Raw genomic sequence first — 22,011 nt, 5'->3', positions numbered from 1 at the left:
GATTTCTAGTGTTGGTATTCTCACCATCAACGCCAGTGAGATACTGCTGGGTGTAGTTACACTGTCAGTTGTCTTTAGGGCCACTTTCAAGAATCAGCTTTGGTTTTCTCCTCCCTCCCCCCTGCCCCCACTCCCACTCTGTTCCATTGGTTGACTTCCCAAAATGATACCAAAAAAGAGACAAGCTGTTTTTTTCCGCTATATTATTATTATCATTGGTTATCTCAGTAAGTTAAGAAAACTAACAGGACTTTGCTGATACATAAGGGTCTCAACCAATCCAGTATTTTGCCAAATTCAAGTACAGCTTCTCAAGCAGTGTGTTAAGTATGCCGTTATCAACATAATAAAACTAACACAGTTGCCTTTATTTCCTATTTTGATGAAGCATGCTTCACAGATTATTTTGCTAAGACACCTAGATACCCAACAAAGCCTCTTCAGAAAAAGTCATCTGTTTCTTTTGGATCAAAAACAGGTACTTTAACAACTCTGAACTTGATGTAGCAGAGTTTGATGTATATAAAAAGTATTCTGTTATATATAAATTTATATAAAGTATAAAGTTATATAAGTAACTTACAGAGAGTGAAACAGTGAGTAAAATGAATTTTATTAATAACTAAAACTTTTCTTTTTTTTTTTTTTTTTGCTGTGCTGGCTTGTGATATCTTAGCTTCTCCACCAGGAGTTGAACCCAGGCCTATGGCAGTGGGAACCCTTAATTCCTAACCACTGGACTGCCAAAGAAATTCCCAAAACTTCTTTTTTAATGTTAAAAATCCTGTCTGTTATTGGCAAAAACATTTCTGAAATTTATAACACTTCCCTCAGCTGTCTCCCCAGTAACACATACTTATTGCTTTACCTCATCCTCAGTATGGGTGTTATTCTTCATGATCTGTATTGGATAGGTAAAATGACCTATTTGTTCAGTTTTTTATCTTGTATCTATACTTCAGTTCCTCCTAGTCACTTTTACTAGATTTATTAGAGCATCTGCATTGTTTAAAAATTAAATATATTAAATACCCTGTGACCCTTTTCCCCTAATCTACTCCCATTCCATTTAGTCTATTCCTCCTTTCTAGAGCTTCTTTATGCATATTTGAACAAATACACATATATTATGTTTCTGACTCTTAGCTTTTGTTTTTGTACATAAAACATAGCTTGCCATACACACTGCTGTGTTCTTTCCCTTCCTTTCTCTTTTTTCTTTCTATTTTTCTTTTTCTGTTTTTGGCCATGCCATGCAACACATGGGATCTTAGTTCCCTGACAAGGGATAAAACCTGTGCCCCTGGCAATGGAAGCATGGAGTCTTAACCACTGGACTATCAGGAAAGTCCCCTAATTCCTTCCTCAACATTATACTCTGGAGATCTTTTCATATCAGTAAAAACACTTGGCTTAATTACTACTGTATGAAAAAAGTTTCTGTCTTTTTTATTCTACCCCACCCTTACTTCCACCAAAACATACACATCTCCCTCTAAATGCTGCTCACTATGTTGGTTTTCCAAGACATTTTTTCATACTTCTCTGGCCTGATAAGATCTAGGAGTCAAAGCAGCCATGAGCTAATTATTGGTTCCTTCAGTTTAGTGTAGTTTATACAGGATTTTTGTAGCAATACTAGAAACATCATTGTCATTGGGGTTCTGAAGCTCTAATTATGTTTATGAATAAATTCTGAAGTTTTGACGTAATGCCGTAGGTTATAGCATGTATTCTGTCTGGTACCTAACTAACTTAGGTACCTACGTGAACTTCAATTCCACTTATTTAACATATTTTGCAAATGTTTACAGTTCAGGTTGCTAAAGAAATCATTGTGAAAGTGGAATTTATTTGTCCGTTGGGTTACTATTTGGGATTTGGGTTACTCTTTTATGAGGCTTAAGTATTCTAGAGTTTGCAGTGCTACGGGACACATTCTTTTAGAAGATACTGCATTCAATTTTTGTGAATTCTTTCCTAACTTTTGGTTTATTAATGTGGTTTGAAAATTCTCATCCAGGTTCTCCAGAGCTGGTTTTTGTAAGCCATGTAATACATCCTTGCCACTTCTACATTCGGAAGTATTCACAAATAAAAGATGCAACAGTGTTGGAAAGGAAGGTGAATCAGTTTTGCAATAAGAATTTACACCTTGATCCTTCAGATGTTTTGGAGCTAGGTAATGAAGTATTATTTCAAGTTAAAATATAAAGCTTAGTTAAATACTTGGCAACTCATGTAGACTTTTTATAATACAGATTTGAGCAAGCATAAAGCTTTTGGAATTATTTAACATAAGCTAAATTTTATTTAGGTAAATGAGCTAAATATTAATTTTTTTGCTCAGAGATATCATAGTAGTAATACTATTATGGTATACAGTATACATAATTCAAATGTTTTTAATACATATCATTTGCCAAGTTTAATTGGAGTCATAGTAATTTGGAACTTGCTGTCTTTTTTTCATATTCTTTTCCATTATGGTTTATCACCACATATTGAATATAATTGCCTGTGTTCCCGCTAGGACCTTTTTGTTTATCCATTCTGTACATGATAGTTTGTATCTGCTAACCTCAAACTCCTACTTCATCCCTCTCCCAGCCCCCCTCTTCCTTGGTAGTCACAAATCTGTTTTCTAGGTCTGTGAATCTGTTTCTGTTTCACTAGAGTTCATTTATATCATATTTTAGATTCCACATATAAGTTATATATATCATGAGGTATTTATCTTTGTCTGACTTACTTCACTTTAGCATGATAATCTAATCTGACCATGTTGCTGCAAATAGCATCATTTTGATCTTTTTATGGCTGAGTAGTGTTCCATTGTATATATGTACCACATCTTTATCCATTCGTCTGTTGATGGACATAAAATTGACTGTTGAGTGAAATATACACAAAAACTCCATTATGGAGTATGGTGAGATTTTTTAAATTATAAAGTCCATAATGGGTTAAATAATTTGTCCCCTTGTCTCTAGAGAAAAGTATTTCTCTAAGTGTTTCTTGTAGTATGCATATCATCCCTTGCTATCCTCATGTGGATGTTGAAGATGTCATTGAACATCTAAATGAGATAGATGCAGGGCAGTGCATCTTATTTCCTAGTGCCATACAGAAGGTAGCTGGTAAATTTAATCAATGCATCTTAATTCTGTGTATAATTTGCCATAAATTAGGCTTTCATTGGTAGCTCAGCTGGTAAAGAATCTGCCTGCAATGCACGAGACCCTGGTTTGATTCCTGGGTCGGGAAGATCTCTTGGAGAAGGGATAGGCTAACCACTCCAGTATTCATGGGCTTCCCTGGTGGCTCAGATGGTAAAGAATCCGCCTGCAATGCGGGAGACCTGGGTTTGATCCCTGGGTTGGGAAGATCCCCTGGAGGAGGGCATGGCAGCCTAATCCAGTATTCTTGCCTAGAGAATCCCCATGGGCAGAGGAGCCTGGCGGGCTACAGTCCATGGAGTCACAAAGAGTCAGACATGACTGAGTGACTAAGTACATACAGTACAGGCTTTCATTACAAATATCTTCTTTAATGTTGACTAAATATGATTATACTCTAATGAAGCTGTGATTTGATTTATTAGTAGAGCATTTTCTCATTCTATTAATATCATTCAATGCCTGTATATAACTGATATCAAAAAGTACTATATTATCTATTCAGCTTTATATTTGTTGCTGCTGTTGTTTAGTCGCTAAGTCATGTCTGACTCTTTGAGGCCTGATGGACTATAGCCTCAAGGCTCCTCTGTCCAGGCAAGAATACTGCAGTTAGTTGCCATTTTCTTCTCTTAGGGGATCTTCCTGACCGAGGGATCGAACCTGCATCTCGGATTGGCAGGTGGATTCTTTACCATTGAGCCATCAGAGAAGCCCCAACTTTATATTGGTAGTTCTTTAAACGTGTTGCTAACTCTCAGCTGATCTTTGTAGCTTATCAGAATATCAGAAGATTAGAATCATCATATACTTCTGATAAAATGAATAATAATTTTTAAAGTTAACAGTTTTTAAATTTGAATGTCTAAGGAGGGAAGTATAGTGGTAAACTTATATATAGTTAAATTTTTAATGACTGCAAATAATTCTCTAAATTTAATATATATATAAAAGAGCTCAGTTTAGTTTCAGAAAATATTCTAAGAAAGTCAAAATATCATTCTTTAAGTTGTCACGGATAATTATTTCAAGGTAGATATACATAGTTTATATACTCATTATCTTTTGAGAAATTAGTGTTAAGGGAAGAAATGTTAATACAGTGCTTTAGCTGAGTATCCTCTTGTTCCCTTTTTCTGTCTGAGCTTTTCATTATAAAGAACAGCAAAAGGCTTCAATAGGCTTTTATCTCATCCATTTCAACAAAGAATAGTTCAATAGAATATAGTTTAAGAATATTGGTTATATAATGTATCAACATAAGAGGAAGGTTGATGAAAGTCTCAAGGCCAAGTACAAGTTTTGGTAGAACTTGAAAGGTTATCCTGTGTGCCCTTGAGCTATCCTGTTCTTATTAGCAAATGGAGAGGGGATTTTGCAGCCTCTCTCTATAGGGTAAATGAACAAATCTTACCAAATTCATCTCTGATGTTAGCTCAGTTGTTAAGAGAATGGGCTCCAAGATTGCATGGGTTCTCTTCCTCCCTCTTGTAAGTAGCCATGCGGCTTGGGCTGGATTTGCAGCCTCTCTTTGCCTGGTGTCCTTACCTATGGGCTGGAAGCAGCATATCTGTGGGGTTGTTGTGGGGAGAAGGTAAATTCAGACACAAACTACTGAGAACATTGCTGAGCTGATGGTAAAAGTAAAAATTCAGGCTTCATTCTAACTTGATTTTTTTTCTAGTTATTAATTTGTAATTCATCTGATCCTTCCATAAGGTCTTCTTCTGCTGTTCAATCCTTGGTTCACTTTCCCCTTTTCTGAACTCCATTGTGTATTAATTTCTTAATTTTTGCCTTTCACGCTCTGCCTTTCTTGGTTTCCTAACTTTTACTCCCCTTTAATCAAGAGAAGGTCATTGCATCTTCCTTTATGCTACCTAAGTATTTTATAGATTTCAGTACGTCTGTATCTGTACATGTGTGTGTGTGTACATGTACAAGGATGATCTTTACTGTTATAAGTACAGTGATTGATAGTCATTTACTTGCATGTCTCCTCTCCTTTCTTTGTTTTTTTTTTAAGAAAAAATTAGATTTCTTGTTATTCTTTTTTTTTTCTTCTGTTTTTTACAAACCCTTGTGTCGAGGGCTGACTTTGAATAGATTACAGCAAGGGAACTGCTCTGCTTCGTTGGAAACCCCGTCCCAGAAGCAGGTCATCTACGAATGGTTTAGTACCAGGTTCCCCACGAATGTGCCATGCAAGACAGTCGAGGGAGTGGCCGCCTTTCCAGCCAGACCCCATGTCCCAGGACGAAGGGTTCTCCACACTGAAACCCAGTCCTGACAGTCCTGACGTGCGGTGGGGTGTGCCACACCATGCCCTAAGGGATTTGGGCTCCTCTCCTTTCTTGAGCAGGACAGTCTTACTCATCTTTATTATAGTTCATAAAACACAGGTCCTCAATAAAGGACTGCTGGCTTGATACTCTGTATTTTCACCTTCCTGTCTAGTTCACAAGATTCTGTATAACAGAAATTGCCAAAATATACTACCTTTGATCCCTCTCATAGCACTGACTCAGTAGTATATCACCAGTTAATAAGTGAATTAAGACTTTTTTGTGATAGAATCTAATGTACTTGTTTGTAAATTAGAGGTAATTAGATATTTTCTTTGTAGACATTGATAATCATTTGTCTCCATTATGTAGGTGCAAGAATATTTATCAACAGTATTGAAAATGGAATGTGGTGTCGAGGAACTATTACTGAATTAATTCCAATGGGAAGTGAAAGTATTAGAAAACTTTGTAGTCCAACCAAATTCTCAGTCCGTGAAGTTGCACTAATACAAATATTCATGGTAGATTTTGGAAATTCTGAAGTGCTCATTGTTGCAGGGTATGTTATAAGTATTATATATTCCTTGCCTGCTTAGAAACACTTGTGATGGGGTAATACTAAAGAATAAAGAAAATTAGGAAGAGGTAGAAATAAGTTATCCTTCTTCACTTCCAAGTCATATACTTTTTATTTTGCTTTGAAATTTGTCTTACTCATTACTAAATTAGCAAAGTATTATACTTTATCAGTGCTACTAGATGGGGAGCTTAGAAAAAGAACTTTTTGATGTTTCAAACTTAAATAATCTTCTACATTGCTTCAAAGCAGAGAATGAAGCACAAAAATTTTCTTTCTTTTAAATGTTCGTTAGTTGCCAGATGAGTAAAAATTTCAATCATATTTATTTAATCTCATTATTCATATTAAAGTGGCATAGTGTCTAGCTCATTCTAGGTGTTCAGAAATGTTTCCATTAGTCTTACAGCAAAATAAAGCAAATTGAAGAGGTTCTTGTAGTAAGGACCGGTATTAACTCTTGCATGGTCATTTTATTAAATGGTCATAACTTTATAAACAAATATATTGCTGTTTGGGTGTGTCATTATGCCTTTATATATATGAAAGATAATCCAGATAAAGGCTGTTGAGATTTATTCTGTAGGTAAAAATAGTGTCTGTGGTTTTAAAAGATAGGTTGAATCTATATTATGAGATAGTATGAATCAGAATATAACTTTCTAGAAGATTTAACTTAAAAAGAGAATGTGTAGAATTCTAAGGTATTCTAAATGCATACCTTTTGTGGGCTAAGGCAAGCTTGGGCTTGAAGCATTATTTTCATTAACTATTGCTTGAATTCTTCCCAGAGTTGGTGACTCTCATGTGAGATCAGAGCACATTGCTAAGCAGCATATCATACTAAATGACTTATGTCTGGTTCTGAGAAAGTCTGAGCCATATATTGAAGAACTGCTGAAAGATGTCCAGCCACTAGCACATCCATGTTCATTGAAAGACATTGTTCCACAGAATTCAGTAAGTGAGACTTAAATTATTTCTTGTTTGGGGGCCAAATAGTCCAATTTTAACTATGCTTTAGGGTTCAGATTACTGAATGTAGGTTCATGGCACCAGTTCACTTGTTAAATACATTTTGCATAATAAACTATTGGTGCAAGTGAAAAAGGAATTGAACTTCCATTTCTACAATCAGAATTGATCTTAATGGGAGATTATACTTAATATGTGTATATGAACTTAATGATGGGTGAATATCTGAGTAAACCACTAAATTTTAGAGTCAAATAAATATGGAGAGAAAAAAATTTGACATGGTATGGCATATGTTTCTATACATTTCTTCTCTATTTTCATGACTCTTTGCTCACTACTTATTAACTATATTGCATTCTGCTTTTGTATTATTTATGAATATTTGTTCCCCAGAAAGATTTGAAACTCCTAGAAGACAGAAATTGTGTGTAAGAATACATGTTAAGCAGTTGTATTATTAGAAAGTCTGAAAACAGGAGTCTGTGCCTTTGTTCATCTTTGTATTCCAGCACTTAGCAAATCACCTAGCACACAGTAGGCATTCAACAAATATTTGAAAGAATGAATAAAGAAATAAAAGGAAACATATAAAAATATTAGCACTGATGTTTTCCTCAAAATTATTTTGATTTTATCCTATGAAGGATAAAACTTTTTTTTTTGCACTTATCTATTCTGAGTAGGTTTTACTTTTTTATGTTCATAAAATCTTTAGAAAATTTTTTATTTTTAAGGAATATGTGGTTTTGACCCGTGAAATGTATGCGTACTTAAAGATTCAAAGATCAGTGAGCACAATTTTTTTTTAATTTTTTTCAATGGGTGAGTATTTTTCCTTATTATTTAAGTAGCATGTGCCTCGTATATTGCTAGTAATGGAAACTAAGCATCTGATGATGATTATAAATATCTAATGTATTACATGGCTTCCATTATACTTTTAGAATTACCTTTTGTATCTCATCGTTTAAGGGGAAATTTTGTATGTCAATACTTCTTTTATCTTTAAATTTTTATTTATTATTTTCATATTAATATTCACAAGTAAAACTAAGTCCTGAAGTGCAACAGCTTATGGTCACCTTGAGACCACGTTAATAAAATCCAAGTATGATCTGTACATTGTACATACATAAAGACTGTCCTCCTTGGGTTTGTGAGCCCAGTTGCTTCTATCTTCTTCTATCTATGGTTGGTTCAGTGCCTTTGCTCAAATTTACTGTTAGAAAGATAAATCTACAATATTGTACCATTTAGAGTTAATTATAATTACTGAACACATTGAAATTTTACTTTTTCCATAGAGTGAAGGCTGGGGAGAAGAAGCTAAAATAGAATTTTTGAAAATGGTAAATAAGAAGGCTGTTTTAATGAAAGTTTTTAAAGAAGAAGATGGTGTGCTTATTGTAGATCTGCAAAAACCACCAACAAATAAAATAAGCAGTGATATGCCTGTGTCTCTTAGAGATGCATTAGTTTTTATGGAACTAGCAAGGTAGGTAACTTATTAAAACATAAATATCTTCAAGGTTATAGCTATAGATCAGAATAGCAGATTTTACCTTTAAAAAAACATGGGCTCTAAAGTGAACTATAACATACTCTTAAGAGGGAGCACCCAATCCTAAGCACTAGACTATCAGGGAGCACACCGTAACATATTCTGAGAATTTAAAGGTATCTCTGTCAGAGTTTTCCAAGTACAGTTGTGTGAAAATTGGATTCAGATCATTTGATTTAAGGAAATAGGGATATTTAGGTAGCTCAAAATAGAAGTTACTGGTAAGATAGTGAACTTTTTTTTTAGACTCTAGCTAACCTTACAAGTAGCTAGTGTTTAACAGTTCCTTATTTAAATTTTCTAAGCTTTGGAGTAAGATCATAATCACTACTGTATATTAATATATGAATCTCGAGTAGATACTTATATTTCTTTTCTTTCTTGTCTGTGATGAACAAAGAGATAAAAGTAACCACAGAGATAATGGAAGATACTTTCTGTCCTGAGCAATAACAGTCTGGAAGTGACCCAAGTAGATTGCATTCTGTAAAACTTAAGTAGGCTATTGTAGCTGGAAGGGGCCAAAGAAAACCCTCAGCTGGCCTTCCTTGAGTGCTGCCATAGACCATGAGTATCACGTCAACCAAAAGAGTAGAAACTTTGAGTACTAAATGTAGGCCCAACTCAAAAATGCTCCAACACAAACTTAAAGATTAATTATTGAGTTTTGAGACTTGACCTCTTATTTATGCTTATTTGATAATTAAAGATAATGCCACAAAATATTATAAATTAGAAGAGAAAGGTTGGGAAAATATTCTTGGTAGATAAATCAGTATATGTGCAGGTCTTTTCTTCAGATCAATTCACTGAGAGAAGAGAGATCTTAGGAGAATGGCTCTTGCTTATGCTTTTAATTGTGCTTTTAATTAGGTTTAGATCTCAAACACCAAGAAGTCATTCTGGAAAAAATACGACCTTACACTATCCTCCACCTATTTTGCCTAAAGAAATGACAGATGTTTCAGTTATGGTTTGTCATATAAATAGTCCTTCTGATTTCTATCTTCAGTTGGTAAGTATATAATGGTCCTTTGAGACAACGTATTTTTTCAAATACTAAGTAAAATATATAATGGAAATGAGTGCCCAGTATGCATTCTAGAGCAAACAAACTGCTGTCAGCCTTCTATAAATTTTAAGTTTCTTGGTAGCTGCAACTTTAAACAAGAAACTCACGTGATTCATAGTAAATTGAAGGAAATCGTCATCCTGCAAGTTAGTGAAAATAGGAAGGGGAAGGAAAATGAAGGATCCCTAATGTATAAATATTTCTTGCTACCTTCTGAAATCTAGAAAGCAGGAGAGCATATAGAACTGGCAGATCAAAATAAAATAACACCCATTTCTGATAATGTATGAGGATTTATTTATTGCTAGGTAATATTCTGAATTTGAACATTAAAATAGATTCCAGTTAAAGGCATTCCATTGTCTATTTGGATATATGATTGATGGGTTTGTTTTAGATAGCTACCAGCATTAAGGTTCGTCATTATTGATCTCTTTGTGTCCATGTTCTATATGAATTAATGCATTGTAAGGGCCATAATGTTTTGTGTGAATTAACTCATTAATCTTTACATCAGTCTTATGAGGAGGATACTATTACATTCATTTTAAGAAGTGGAAATTCTAACCAAAGGCCTGAAGCAACTTGCAGAGGTCATATGGCTACAAAAGAGTAGAGCCAGGACTGAGCCGGACTCACTCAAAGCCTGTCACCTGATCATAGGCATGTGTATATATTTCTGGGCTCTCTGTTCTGTTCCATTGATCCATATGTCTGATTTTTTACCAATACCATACAACTTTGATTACTGTTGAGTTAAATTCAGTCGCTCAGTCATATCCGACTCTTTGTGACCCCATGGACTGCAGCATGCCAGGCCTCCCTGTCCATCACCAACTCCCAGAATTTACCGAAACTCATGTCCATTGAGTCAGTGATACCATCCAACCATCTCATCCTTTGTCGTCCCCTTCTCCTCCTGCCTTCAATCTTTCCCAGCATCAGGGTCTTTTCAGATAAGTCAGCTCTTCGTATCAGGTGGCCAAAGTATTGGAGTTTCAGCTTCAGCATCAGTCCTTCCATTAATTACTGGAGCTTTGTAGTATTATTTGAAATCTGGATGAGTTATGCCTCTTTCTTTTTTTTTCCTCAGGATTACTTTGGCAGTTCTCGGTATTTTAAGGTTCTATGTAAATTTTTGGATTATTGTTGTAGTTGTATGAAAACTGTCATGAGTAATTTGATTGTGATTGCATTCAATCTATAGATTGTTTTGGGTAGTGTTGCCTTTTAAACAATATTTTTCCAATCCAAGAGCATGGTATTATCTTTCCATTTCTTTGAGTCCTCTTTAATTTCCTTTATTAATATTTTATAGTTCTCAGCATATTAAGTCTTTCTCTTCCTTGGTCAAGTTTCTTGATAGCTGTATTTTTTTTGGTGCAACTTTAAAAGGTATTGTGTTTTTACATTCCCTTTCTGATATTTTCATGGTTAGTGTAAAGAAATGAAACTGATTTCTGGGTGTTAATCTTGTGTCCTACTGCTTTGCTGAGTTCATTTATTTTTGAACAGTTTTTTTTTGTGTGTGTGGTGTCCTTAGGGTCTTCTATAGGATCACGTTATTTGCATATAGTGACAATTTTAACTCTTCCCTTCCAAGTTGGGTACCTTTTGTTTCTCATCTGATTGCTGAGTGGCACAGTTTTATTTACTGTGGCTTTGTAGCAGGTTTTGAAATGATAATGTGTGAGCTGTCCAACTTTGTTCTTTTTCAAGGTTGTTTTTGAACTTTGGGGTCCCTTGAGATCTCATGTGACTTTTAGGATGAGTTTTTCTCTTTTTAAAAATTTTACTTATTTTTTTAATGGCTGTAGTGGACCTTCACTTCTGTGTGTGAGCTTTTCTCTAGTTGAGGCAAGTGGGGGCTACTCTCTAGTTTTGGTGTGAGGGCTTCTTGTTGTGGTGGCTTCTCTTGTTGTAGATCATAGGCTCTAGGGTGTGTGAACTTCAATAGTCACAGCACACGGGCTCAGTAGTTGTGGGACATGGGCTTAGTTGCCCCACAGCATGTAAAATCTTCCCAAATCAGGGATCAAATCCATGTCCCCTGCATTAGCAAACAGATTCATAACCACTGGACCATCAGGGAAGTCTCTAGTATGAGTTTTTCTATTCTACATGAAACATCATTGGGATTCTGATAGGGATAGCTTTGAATTGTAAATTGCTTTGGGTACTGACATCCTTTTTTAAAAGATTTTATTTATGACTTTATTTCGGTCTTCATTGTTGCAAGGCTTTCTCTAGTTGCAGCAAGTGGGAGCTACTCTTTGTTGCTGTGTGCAGGCTTCTCACTGTAGAGACTTTTCTTGTTGCAGAGCATGGACTCTAGATGCATGGGCCTCCATAGTTGCAGCTTACAGGCTCTAGAGTGCTGGCTCTAGAGTTGTGGCACACGGACTTGGTTGTTTCATGGCATGTGGGATCCTCCAAGGCCAGGATCGAATCCGTGTCCCCTGCATTGGAAGGCAGATTCTTAACCACTGGACAGCCAGGGAAGCCCTGGGTATTGACATCTTAACTGTTAAATCTTCCAGTTCATGAACATGGAATGTTTTTCCATTTATTTTGTAGCAGTGCTGTGTACTGTACAACAAGTGTACAAGTCCGTATGATCAGTTATATTTATTCCTGAGTATATTCTTTTTATTCTACTGTAAAATGAGTTGTTTTCTTAATTTCCATTTGGACTGTTCATTGTTAGTGTGTAGAAATGCATGTGATTTTTTGTAATCATTTTGTAGTCTACATCTTTGTGTGCTTAATTGTGTCCAACTCTTTGTGGCCCCATGGGCTGTAGCCCGCCAGACTCCTCTGTCCATGGAATTCTCCAGGCAAGGATACTGGAGTGGGTTGCCTTGCCTTCCTCCAAGGAATCTTCCCAACCCGGGGATCGAACCTGTGTCTCTTGTCTCCTCATTAGCAGGCGGATTCTTTACCACTAGCTCCATCTGGGAAGCCCATTTATTAGACCTGCTAGTATTTTTGTGGCCTCTTTAGGGTTTTTTACCTAGAAAAGAGATCATTTTCCTGTTTCTTATCAATTTGGTTGGCTTATATATATTTGCCTAATTACTATAAATGCCATATACATATATATATATATTTGCCTAATTACTCTGGCTAGAACTTATAAAACTATATTAAATAGCAATGGCAAAAGCATGCATGCATTCTTATTATCATTCTTAGAAGAAAAGCTGTCAGTCCTTCATATACAAAGTTTGCTTTCTTAACCACTTCAAAATATACAGTTCTGTAGTATTCACTAACTCACATTATTGTACAGCATGCTGATCTGTAGAATTTGTTCATCTTGAAAAACTGAAACTTGGTACTCCCTGAACAGTAATTGCCTGTTTCATTCTACCCCCAACTGCTAACAACCACAGTTCTACTTTCTTCTATGAATTTGACTATTTAGATACTCATATAAGTGGAATCAAACAGTACCCTGCTTTTCAGAAGTTCAGTTTACACAAATTTCATTTTTCTGAAAAACCTACATTGGTCTTACCAAAGAAAAGTCAGCCTCTTTGCTTTACTACATTTTGGCTTACAAAAGATTTCATAAGAACACTACTTTCAGATACCAGGGATACCTGTATTTGTCCTTTTGTCACTGGCTTGTTTCACTTACCATAATGCCCTCCAGGTTCATCCATGTTGTAGCATGCAATAGAACTTACTTTAAGGCTAATTAAATATTCCATTGTATGTGTATACTACATTTTTTTTATGTGTATACTACATTTTATTAATTCAGTCATCCATTGATGAACATTTGGCTTGGTTCTACCTCTTGACTATTGTGAATGATGCTGCAGTGAACATGGGTGTGACAAACTGTAGTGTCATTCGGTTCCTTTTGTATATCTGTGTTTATTGTTACCATGAGGATTACATGTAACATCCTAAAGTTATGTGTAATTATATGTAAAAATTATGTGTAATTAAAGTTATGTGAAACATCCTACAGAAATCTAATCTGAATTAATATCAACTTTAACTGCACAAAACCCTACTTCTGTATAGCTCCATTTCCCTTTTAAATAATACCAATCTCAAAAATTAATCTTGGGAAAAAAATTAATCTTTGTACATCAAATACTCAATAATGTAGACTTATAATTATTTGTGTGCATTTGTCTTTTAAATCTTATAGAAAATGAAAGTAGAGTTAGAAACCAAAGTTAATAATACTGGCTTTCATATTTGTGTGTTTATGTTAATCACAGATATGTATATCTTGATGTGAATTTACGTTATGCTCTAGCATCCTTTCATTTCCTTCTGAAGGGACTCCCTTTAGCCCTTTTTATAAGGCAGGTCTAGTGGTAGTGAACTTCCTTACCTCTTGTTGATCTGTGAATGGCTTATTACTCCCTCATTTTTGAAGGATAGTCTTGCTGGATCTATAATTCTCAGTTGACAGTTCTTTCTTTAGCTCTTTTAAGTGTATCTTCTGATTACATTCTGACCTCCAAGGTTTCTGATGAAAAATCCGCTGATCATCTTATTGATGATCCCTTATATCTGAGAAGTCACTTTTCTCTTACTGCTTTCACGGTTCTCTTTGTATGGCTATTGACGGTTTGTTCATCATGCATCTAGTGTGTCTCTCTTTGAATTTATCCTAACTTGGGTTTTTTGAGTATATTAACATTCTAAGTCTGCTATAACAAAGTGCAACAGGGAATTCTCTGGTGGTTCATTGATTGATTAGGACTCTTCTTTTACTAGCAGGGGCTGGATTCAATCCCTAGTTGGAGAACTAAGATCCCACAAGCTGCGTGGTGCCCCCCCAAAAAATGCCACAAAGTAGGTAGTTTTAAAAGCAGAAATGTATTGACTCCCAGTTCTGGAGTTTACAGGTTTAAGGTCAGGGAGTCATCAGAGTTGGTTCCTTCCTTCTGAGGTTGGCGGGGAAGGTGGGGGGTGGGGGCGGGACAGAGATTTGTCCCATGTCTCTGGACTAGATTGGTGATTTGCTGGCAATCTTTAGCACTCCTTGGCTTCTGCTACATCATCGCAGTCTCTGCTTCCTTCATGTGGCAATCTCTCTGTGTAACTTGTCTGTCTCAGCTTTTTAATACAGACACCAATCATATTGAATTAACTCCAGCCTAAAACTTTTATTTTAACTTGATCCTATCTGTAAAACTCTATCTCCAAATAAGGACACATTGAGGTCCTGGGGGAGGTGGTTAGAACTTTAGTGTATTTTGAGGGGAGGACACAAACCAACTCATAAGCAATCCACTCTCTGCTCTATCAAAAATTTCCACCTCACATGCAGTCACCCCATCCCAATGTTCCAAAAAATCAATTATCTTACATCAAGTCCAAGTCTAGAATCTCACATAAAATCACTAAATTCTGATTAGCTCAATCAGGTATAAGTAAGAATTCTTTAACTGAAGCTAGGCCAGAACTCCTCTCTATCTCTAAATTTGTGAGAATAGACAGTAAGTCTATTCTCACAAATCCTAGCAGGAAGAATTCCATTAGAATCTTACGACTTTAGAATAATCCTTGGCTGCTGGATGTTCTGTCCTCCAGTCCCCCTTGGGTGTGGCCCTTCCCCCTCAACCCTGAAGCAGCCTCATCCAATGGAATTGAGGAGTTGTCCTAACTCTGAAACATAGAAGGAGGCCCCATTCCTGGAACAGAGGAGAAGACAGCCCTGCCTTTCAGGTCTGTGTGCTCTGGGCCTGCAGTAGCAGTGGCACATGCTCGAGCCTCTGAATCACCTTCAAAATCACTCCTCTGTTTTCTTGAAACATATGTTCATGACCAGATCACTCTGTCAGCTCTCTTCCTGCCTATAGAATCTCACAAGCCCACCACCCTTCTCTGCTTCATTTCCTCTCACCTCTGTCCCCTTCAGTTCAGGCTGGCAGTGTTTCTGCTGAGATGATTGATTGGCTTCATAAATCATAACATCCATATTCCCTTCAGCAGACACTGTCCAGCCATACCCTTGATGTTCTCTCCAGAGCTTGCTTTCTCATTTTTTGAAATACAAATAGGCTAAGAAATTCCTAAATCTTCAGATTCTGGTTCCTTCATGTTTAACAATTTATTCTTCAATTTATCTTTGTCTTCTCACATTTTATTATAAGCAGCAAGGAGAAACCAGGCTGACACTTTGACACTTTACTTAGCAATCTCCTCAACTAAATATCCAGTTCAACTTTCTACCCAGTACAGTATAAATCAGCTAAGTTCTCTACCCCTGTGTAACAAGGATTTCCTTTCCTCCAGTTTCCAGTATCATATTCCTCATTTCTCTATGAAATCTCACCAGAAGCACCTTTAGCATCCATATTTCTACCAGTAATCTTTCCAGGGTAATCTGGATTTTTTTCATTCAGGTACCTCATAATTCTTCCTCTTCTTTTTGCTCATAACCCAATTTCAAAGCTTCTCTCATAATGTTAGGTATTTATTACAACAGCACCCTGCTTTCCCATTTCAATATCTATATTAATTCCTTAGAGTATCATAAGAAAGTTCCACTAATTAAGTTGCTTAAACAGTGTAAGTTTATTGTCTCATGGTTCTGAAGTCTAGAGGTATTGAGGTCAAGTTGTTAGTAGTGTTGGTTCCTTCTGAAGGTCATAAGTGAGAATGAATCTATTTCCCTAATTGCTGGTGGTTAGCTGGAAAATACTGGTGTTCAGTGGCTTCTACTTCACTCCATTTTCTACCTTCACCTTTATGAGCATTCTACTGTGTGTGTGTGTGTGTCTCTCTTTGCCCAATTTTACTCCTTTTTTCCAGCCATGAAATTGAAAGATGCTTGCTCATAGGAAGAAAAGCTATGACCAACCTAGACAGCATATTAAAAAGCAGAGACATTACTTTGCTGATAAAGGTCCGTCTAGTCAAAACTATGGTTTTTCCAGTAGTCATGTATGAATGTGAGAGGTGGACCATAAACAGAAAGTTGAGCACCAAAGAATTGATGCTTTTGAACTGTGTTGGAGAAGACTCTTGAGAGCACCTTGGACAGCAAGGAGATCAAACCAGCCAATCCTAAAGGAAATCAGTCCTGAATAGTTATTGGGAAAGACTGATGATAAAGCTGAAACTCCAATACTTAGGCCACCTGATGTGAAGAACTGACTCATTGGAAAAAGACCCTGATGCTGGGAAAGATTGAAGGCAAGAGGAAAAGGGGACGACAGAGGATGAGATAGTTAGATGGCATTACCGACTTAATGGCCATAAGTCTAAGCAAGCTCTGGGAGTTGTTGGTGGACAGGGAAGCCTGGCATGCTGCAGTCCATGGGGTCACAAGGAATCAGACACAACTGACTGACTGAACTGAATAAGGAAACTAGTCATGCTGGATTAAGACCTACTTTCAGTTCAGTTGCTCAGTTGTGTCCGACTCTTTGTGACCCCATGGACTGAAGCATACCAGGCCTCCCTGTCCATCACCAACTCCCAGAGTTTACTCAAATTCATGTCCATTGAATCGGTGATGCCATCCAACCACCTTGTTGGAACAGAAAGATTATCTGAAGAAATAACGACCAACAACTTCCCAAATTTGATGACATACACAAATCTACAAATCCAACCAGTTAAGTATTACAGGATGATTTATGCCTCCCCCTAAAAGATATGCCTCCTCCAATCCTAAAAGATTGGAGCTATAACCCCCAGAAACTCAAAACATGACCTTATTTAGAGACAGAGTATTTATAGAGATAATCAAGTTAAAATGAGGTCATTAAAGTAAGGTCAAAGAAAGGCAATGCCAAAGAATGCTCAAACTACTGCACAATTGCACTCATTTCACATGTTAGTAAAGTAATGCTCAAAATTCTCCAAGCCAGGCTTCAACAATATGTGAACTGTGAACTTCCAGATGTTCAAGCTGGCTTTAGAAAAGGCTGAGGAACCAGAAATCAAATTGCCAACATCCGTTGGATCATAGACAAAGCAAGAGAATTCCAGAAAAACATCTATTTCTGCTTTATTGACTATACCAAAGCCTTTGACTGTGTGGATCACAACAAACTGGAAAATTCTTCAAGAGATGGGAATACTAGGTCTGGTATTCCTTCTTGAGAAATCTGTATGCAGGTCAGGAAGCAACAGTTAGAACTGGACATGGAACAACAGACTGGTTCCAAATAGGAAAAGGAATACATCAAGGCTGTATGTTGTCACCCTGCTTATTTAACTTATATGCAGAGTACATCATGAGAAACGCTGGGCTGGAGGAAGCACAAGCTGGAATCAAGATTGCTAGGAGAAATATCAGTAACCTCAGATATGCAGATGACACTACCCTTATGACAGAAAGCAAAGAAGAACTAAAGAGCCTCTTGATGAAAGTGAAAGAGGAGAGTGAAAAGGTTGGCTTAAAGGTCAACATTCAGAAAACTAAGATCATGGCATCTGGTCCCATCACTTCATGGGAAATAGATGGGGAAACAGTGTCAGACTTTATTTTTTGGGGCTCCAAAATCACTGCAGATGGTGGCTGCAACCATGAAATTAAAAGATGCTTATCCCTTGGAAGAAAAGTTATGACCAACCTAGACAGCATATTAAAAAGCAGAGACATTACTTTGCCAACAAAGGTCCGTCTAGTCAAGGCTATGTTTTTTCCAGTGGTCATGTATGGATGTGAGAGTTGGACTATAAAGAGGACTGAGCACAGAAGAATTGATGCTTTTGAACTGTGCTGTTGGAGAAGACTCTTAAGAGTCCCTTGGACTGAAAGAAGATCCAACCAGTCAATCCTAAAGGAAATCAATCCTGAATATTCATTGGAAGGACTGATGCTGAAGCTGAAACTCCAGTATTTTGGCCACCTGATGTGAAGAGCTGACTCATTTGAAAAGACCCTGATGTTGGGAAAGATTGAAGGAAGGAGGAGAAGGGGACGGCAGAGGGATGAGATGGTTAGATGGCATCACCGACTCAATGGATGTGAGTTTGAATAAACTCCGGGAGTTGGTGATGGACAGGGAGACCTGGTGTGCTGCAGTTCACCAGAGAGTCGGACACGACTGAGTGAACTGAACTGAACTTTGTTACTTGGAATGAGCCATATTTTCCTATTTCTTTGTATGTCTTCTGATTTCTTGTTGAAAATTAGGCATGAACTATTATAATACAGTAAACCTCCGAAAATCAGATAGCCCCCACACACATGTACTCATGCATAACTGGATTTGTTTTAAACTGTTGAAAACTGTGGTAGTTTTTTTCTTTTGAGACTTTTTCAAACTGTTCTTGCAAATACTATTGCTTGTGTGTGGTCACTGAAGTGTCTGTGTTCTTTTAGTTTGTGTTTGGCAAATGTTTATGTTGACTTCCTTGAATGTTGAAAGCTTAATTGGGTGTTTGCTTCAATGCTGTAAGCCTTAACTGTTTTCCAGAGCCCTAACAAAGTTGGTTCAGATGGTTTCTCGTTTTATCAGTGTTTCTATGAGGAAATGAGAGCTTGGAGCTTCAGAGTCTGGAATTTTGCTACTGTCAGTTGTCTGTTGAATATTTCAGTGTTCCCTTTGAATAGCCAGTTAGTGGAAGAATATGAATACTACCTACTTAGAAATAAAGGTTTAGAAGGCTTTAAATAGTTTTAAAATTTTTTAGTGAAATAACAAAAATTTCAGAAAATTTCTACTTCCATTATTATACTCACAAAAGAGAAAAACCTCATTTTTTGACCATTTGAGATGGTTTTTAAAATATTCTTTAACTTTAAGAATTGGTATTTGGAGAAATAAACAGTTGTCCTTGGTTTTGTTTTACTATGTTTTAAGTAGTATAGGAACTTCAGGAATTGTGTTTTAAAATAACCAGATAATCCTGTTTATTAGTAAACCTCTACTGCATTATGCATTCTTTTCACAAACTCTACTGAAATTACTGATTAAAGATTTATCAGTTCAGTTTAAAACCATTAGATGGATGGCTGATGGGAAACTGGACATTTATACAATGGCAAAGTAACATGCATGAATTACTTGGTGATCACAAGGGAAACATGTAACTGTGCAGAGAAGGGATGAGAGTTGCCACCCCATTCCATGGATGAATCTTGGCTTATTAACAGTGAGTAATGCTGTCTTCTGATGTGTTTCAACTATGATGTATTCTAGCCAAAAGATTTGGGTTGAATCCATCAAACTTGTAGATATAACTTTCTGTTTTGAGGAAATTCAGGGCATATACCCTAACTCAGTGGAGGAAGAAGGTAAATAATAGGATGAAGACATAACCACATAAATCCAGAAGATGAGGCATTCTACAGAAAAATAGCAGACTATCTTTTTTAATAAGACAGGATCATTTTTAAAAGAACACTACACTAATTTAAGAAAGGCAAAAAAAAAAAAAAAAAGAATAAGATCTTTGTTCATGCCTTCTCCACGATCTAATAAACTAATCTGTGCCCCAATAAATAAATAAATAAATAAAATAAATTGCTAGTAAAAAAAAAGACTTATTTAGATGACCAAACATAGTCTTAGATTGGCTACTGGGTTTGGTCAGTTCAGTTCAATTGCTCAGTCGTGTCTGACTCTTTGCGACTCCATGGACTGCAGCATGCCAGGCTTCTCTGTCTGTCAACAACTCCTGCAGCTTGCTCAGACTCAGGTCCATCGAGTTGGTGATACCAGCCATCCAACCATCTCCTTGTCTGTCGTCCCCTTCTTCTCCTGCCTTCAATCTTTTCCAACATCAGGGTCTTTTCTAATGAGTCAGCCCTTTGCATCAGGTGTCCAAAGTATTGGAGCTTCAGCTTCAGCATCAATCCTTCCAATGAATATTCAAATGATTTCCTTTAAGATTGACTGGTTTGATCTCCTTGCAGTCCAAGGGACTCTCAAGTGTCTTTTCCAACACCACAGTTGGTCAGTTAGGGAAATATAGTATGGTTTAAAAGTACTAGTAGGAGCACTTGCTGAAACAGAAAATGTGAAAATTGATAGAAAAATGCAGATTATCAAATTGTATGGTATGGTCTGATTTTTGGTAAAAAAAAAACAACATGGAAAATGTGTTTAGAAAAAGATCTAGAAGCAAGAGTTCTCTGGTGGTCTAGTAGTTAGGACTCTGTGCTTTTACTGCTGCGGGCTCAGATTCAGTCCCTGGTCAGGGAAGTAAGTTCTGACATGCTGCATGGCACAGCCAAAAAAAAGGAAAAAATCTGGAAGGATATCTTAAGATATCTGGAAGACTGTGGATTTTTATAAATTTTTGTTATGTCTATATATGTTAATTTTTATGTACTACTTATGTAGCAGAATATTTCAAACATAAATTACATGGCTGCTTATGTCTTATTCAATTCTAATATTTGATCATTTTATGAGCAGTGCCTATAATATATGGAACATTTAAATTTTAAGTTTCTGTGAAACTATAATGCTGTAATCCCTGCTTTAATCTCTCTTTCTTAGATAGAGAGCCTGGATTTTTTATTTCTATTAAAGGGAATTGAGGAATTCTATAAAAGTGAAGATGCAGAAAATCTGGAAATCCTCTGTCCAGTTCAAGGTCAAGCCTGTGTCGCTAAATTTGAAGATGGAGTTTGGTACCGAGCAAAAGTTATTGGTAGGAAATTGCATACTATTTCCTCAGGAAGATGTTTCATTTAAAAATTGATGTCATTTGAGTCAGTACAAATTAAATCATTAAAGTGATATTGTCTGGTCTTACAGTTTTGCTCTGTCATCTAGCTTTAGAAAGCTAGTGATAATGTTGATAGATGAAACTCTGGCTCCTTAGATTTCATTTGATTTGACTAGGACTTTAACCATTATTTTGTTTTCTAACATTTGCCTTATTTAAAAAATAGTTCTAAATGACCTACACATACTCTACTTTCCACTGAAAAGACAAATACTTTTAATTCTTTTGGCTTTCTTTGTCATTTATCTGTTATTTCTTCTAAATAATGTGTAATACTTTGTAGATAGACTTCAGTCTTAGGTAGTAAATGTATTAGATGAGTTTTAGATCTCTTATAGCTGTTTTGTCCCCATTCTCTCCTCCATAGTTATACCACAGTTTTTAGTTTAATTCATATTCTGTGCAAGTGTTTTCAGTGCTATTCCATAAAGTATAACTTTAATTCTGAGTTGATAATTCCATCAGTTTTTCATTTTTTAAAAAATTTATGGCTACATTTTCCTAATAGTTTAAAATAATTTTCTACATGATAAGACTTCTCATATAATGTTGGTTTGATTTTTTCATTTGTAACAGTGAAAACATCATTCCATCACCTGCTCCATGTAGACTGCTTGTCATTTAGGCTTACTGCACTGTTGTTATTCTGGGGAGTTATATCACTTGTTTTCCTAGATTCAGCT

The 22,011-nt window shown here is 36.3% G+C and overlaps 1 protein-coding gene across 3 annotated transcripts in view; it reads left to right on the top strand.

Moving 5' to 3' along the window:
• RNF17 (ring finger protein 17) overlaps nt 1-22,011 on the top strand; it is a 110,776-nt gene that overhangs the window by 33,786 nt on the left and 54,979 nt on the right. For all 3 annotated transcript variants that reach the window (XM_061435025.1, XM_061435026.1, XM_061435027.1), the window contains 7 exons: nt 389-478; nt 2,024-2,182; nt 5,837-6,026; nt 6,836-7,004; nt 8,327-8,517; nt 9,457-9,598; nt 21,097-21,250. In XM_061435025.1, the coding sequence (XP_061291009.1) occupies nt 389-478; nt 2,024-2,182; nt 5,837-6,026; nt 6,836-7,004; nt 8,327-8,517; nt 9,457-9,598; nt 21,097-21,250 (1,095 nt within the window). The remainder of the gene's footprint in view (nt 1-388; nt 479-2,023; nt 2,183-5,836; nt 6,027-6,835; nt 7,005-8,326; nt 8,518-9,456; nt 9,599-21,096; nt 21,251-22,011) is intronic.

The sequence above is a fragment of the Bos javanicus genome, chromosome 12 (assembly GCF_032452875.1).
Source record: "Bos javanicus breed banteng chromosome 12, ARS-OSU_banteng_1.0, whole genome shotgun sequence".
Classification (NCBI taxonomy): domain Eukaryota; kingdom Metazoa; phylum Chordata; class Mammalia; order Artiodactyla; family Bovidae; genus Bos; species Bos javanicus.
This window is presented reverse-complemented; position numbering and strand designations above follow the sequence as displayed.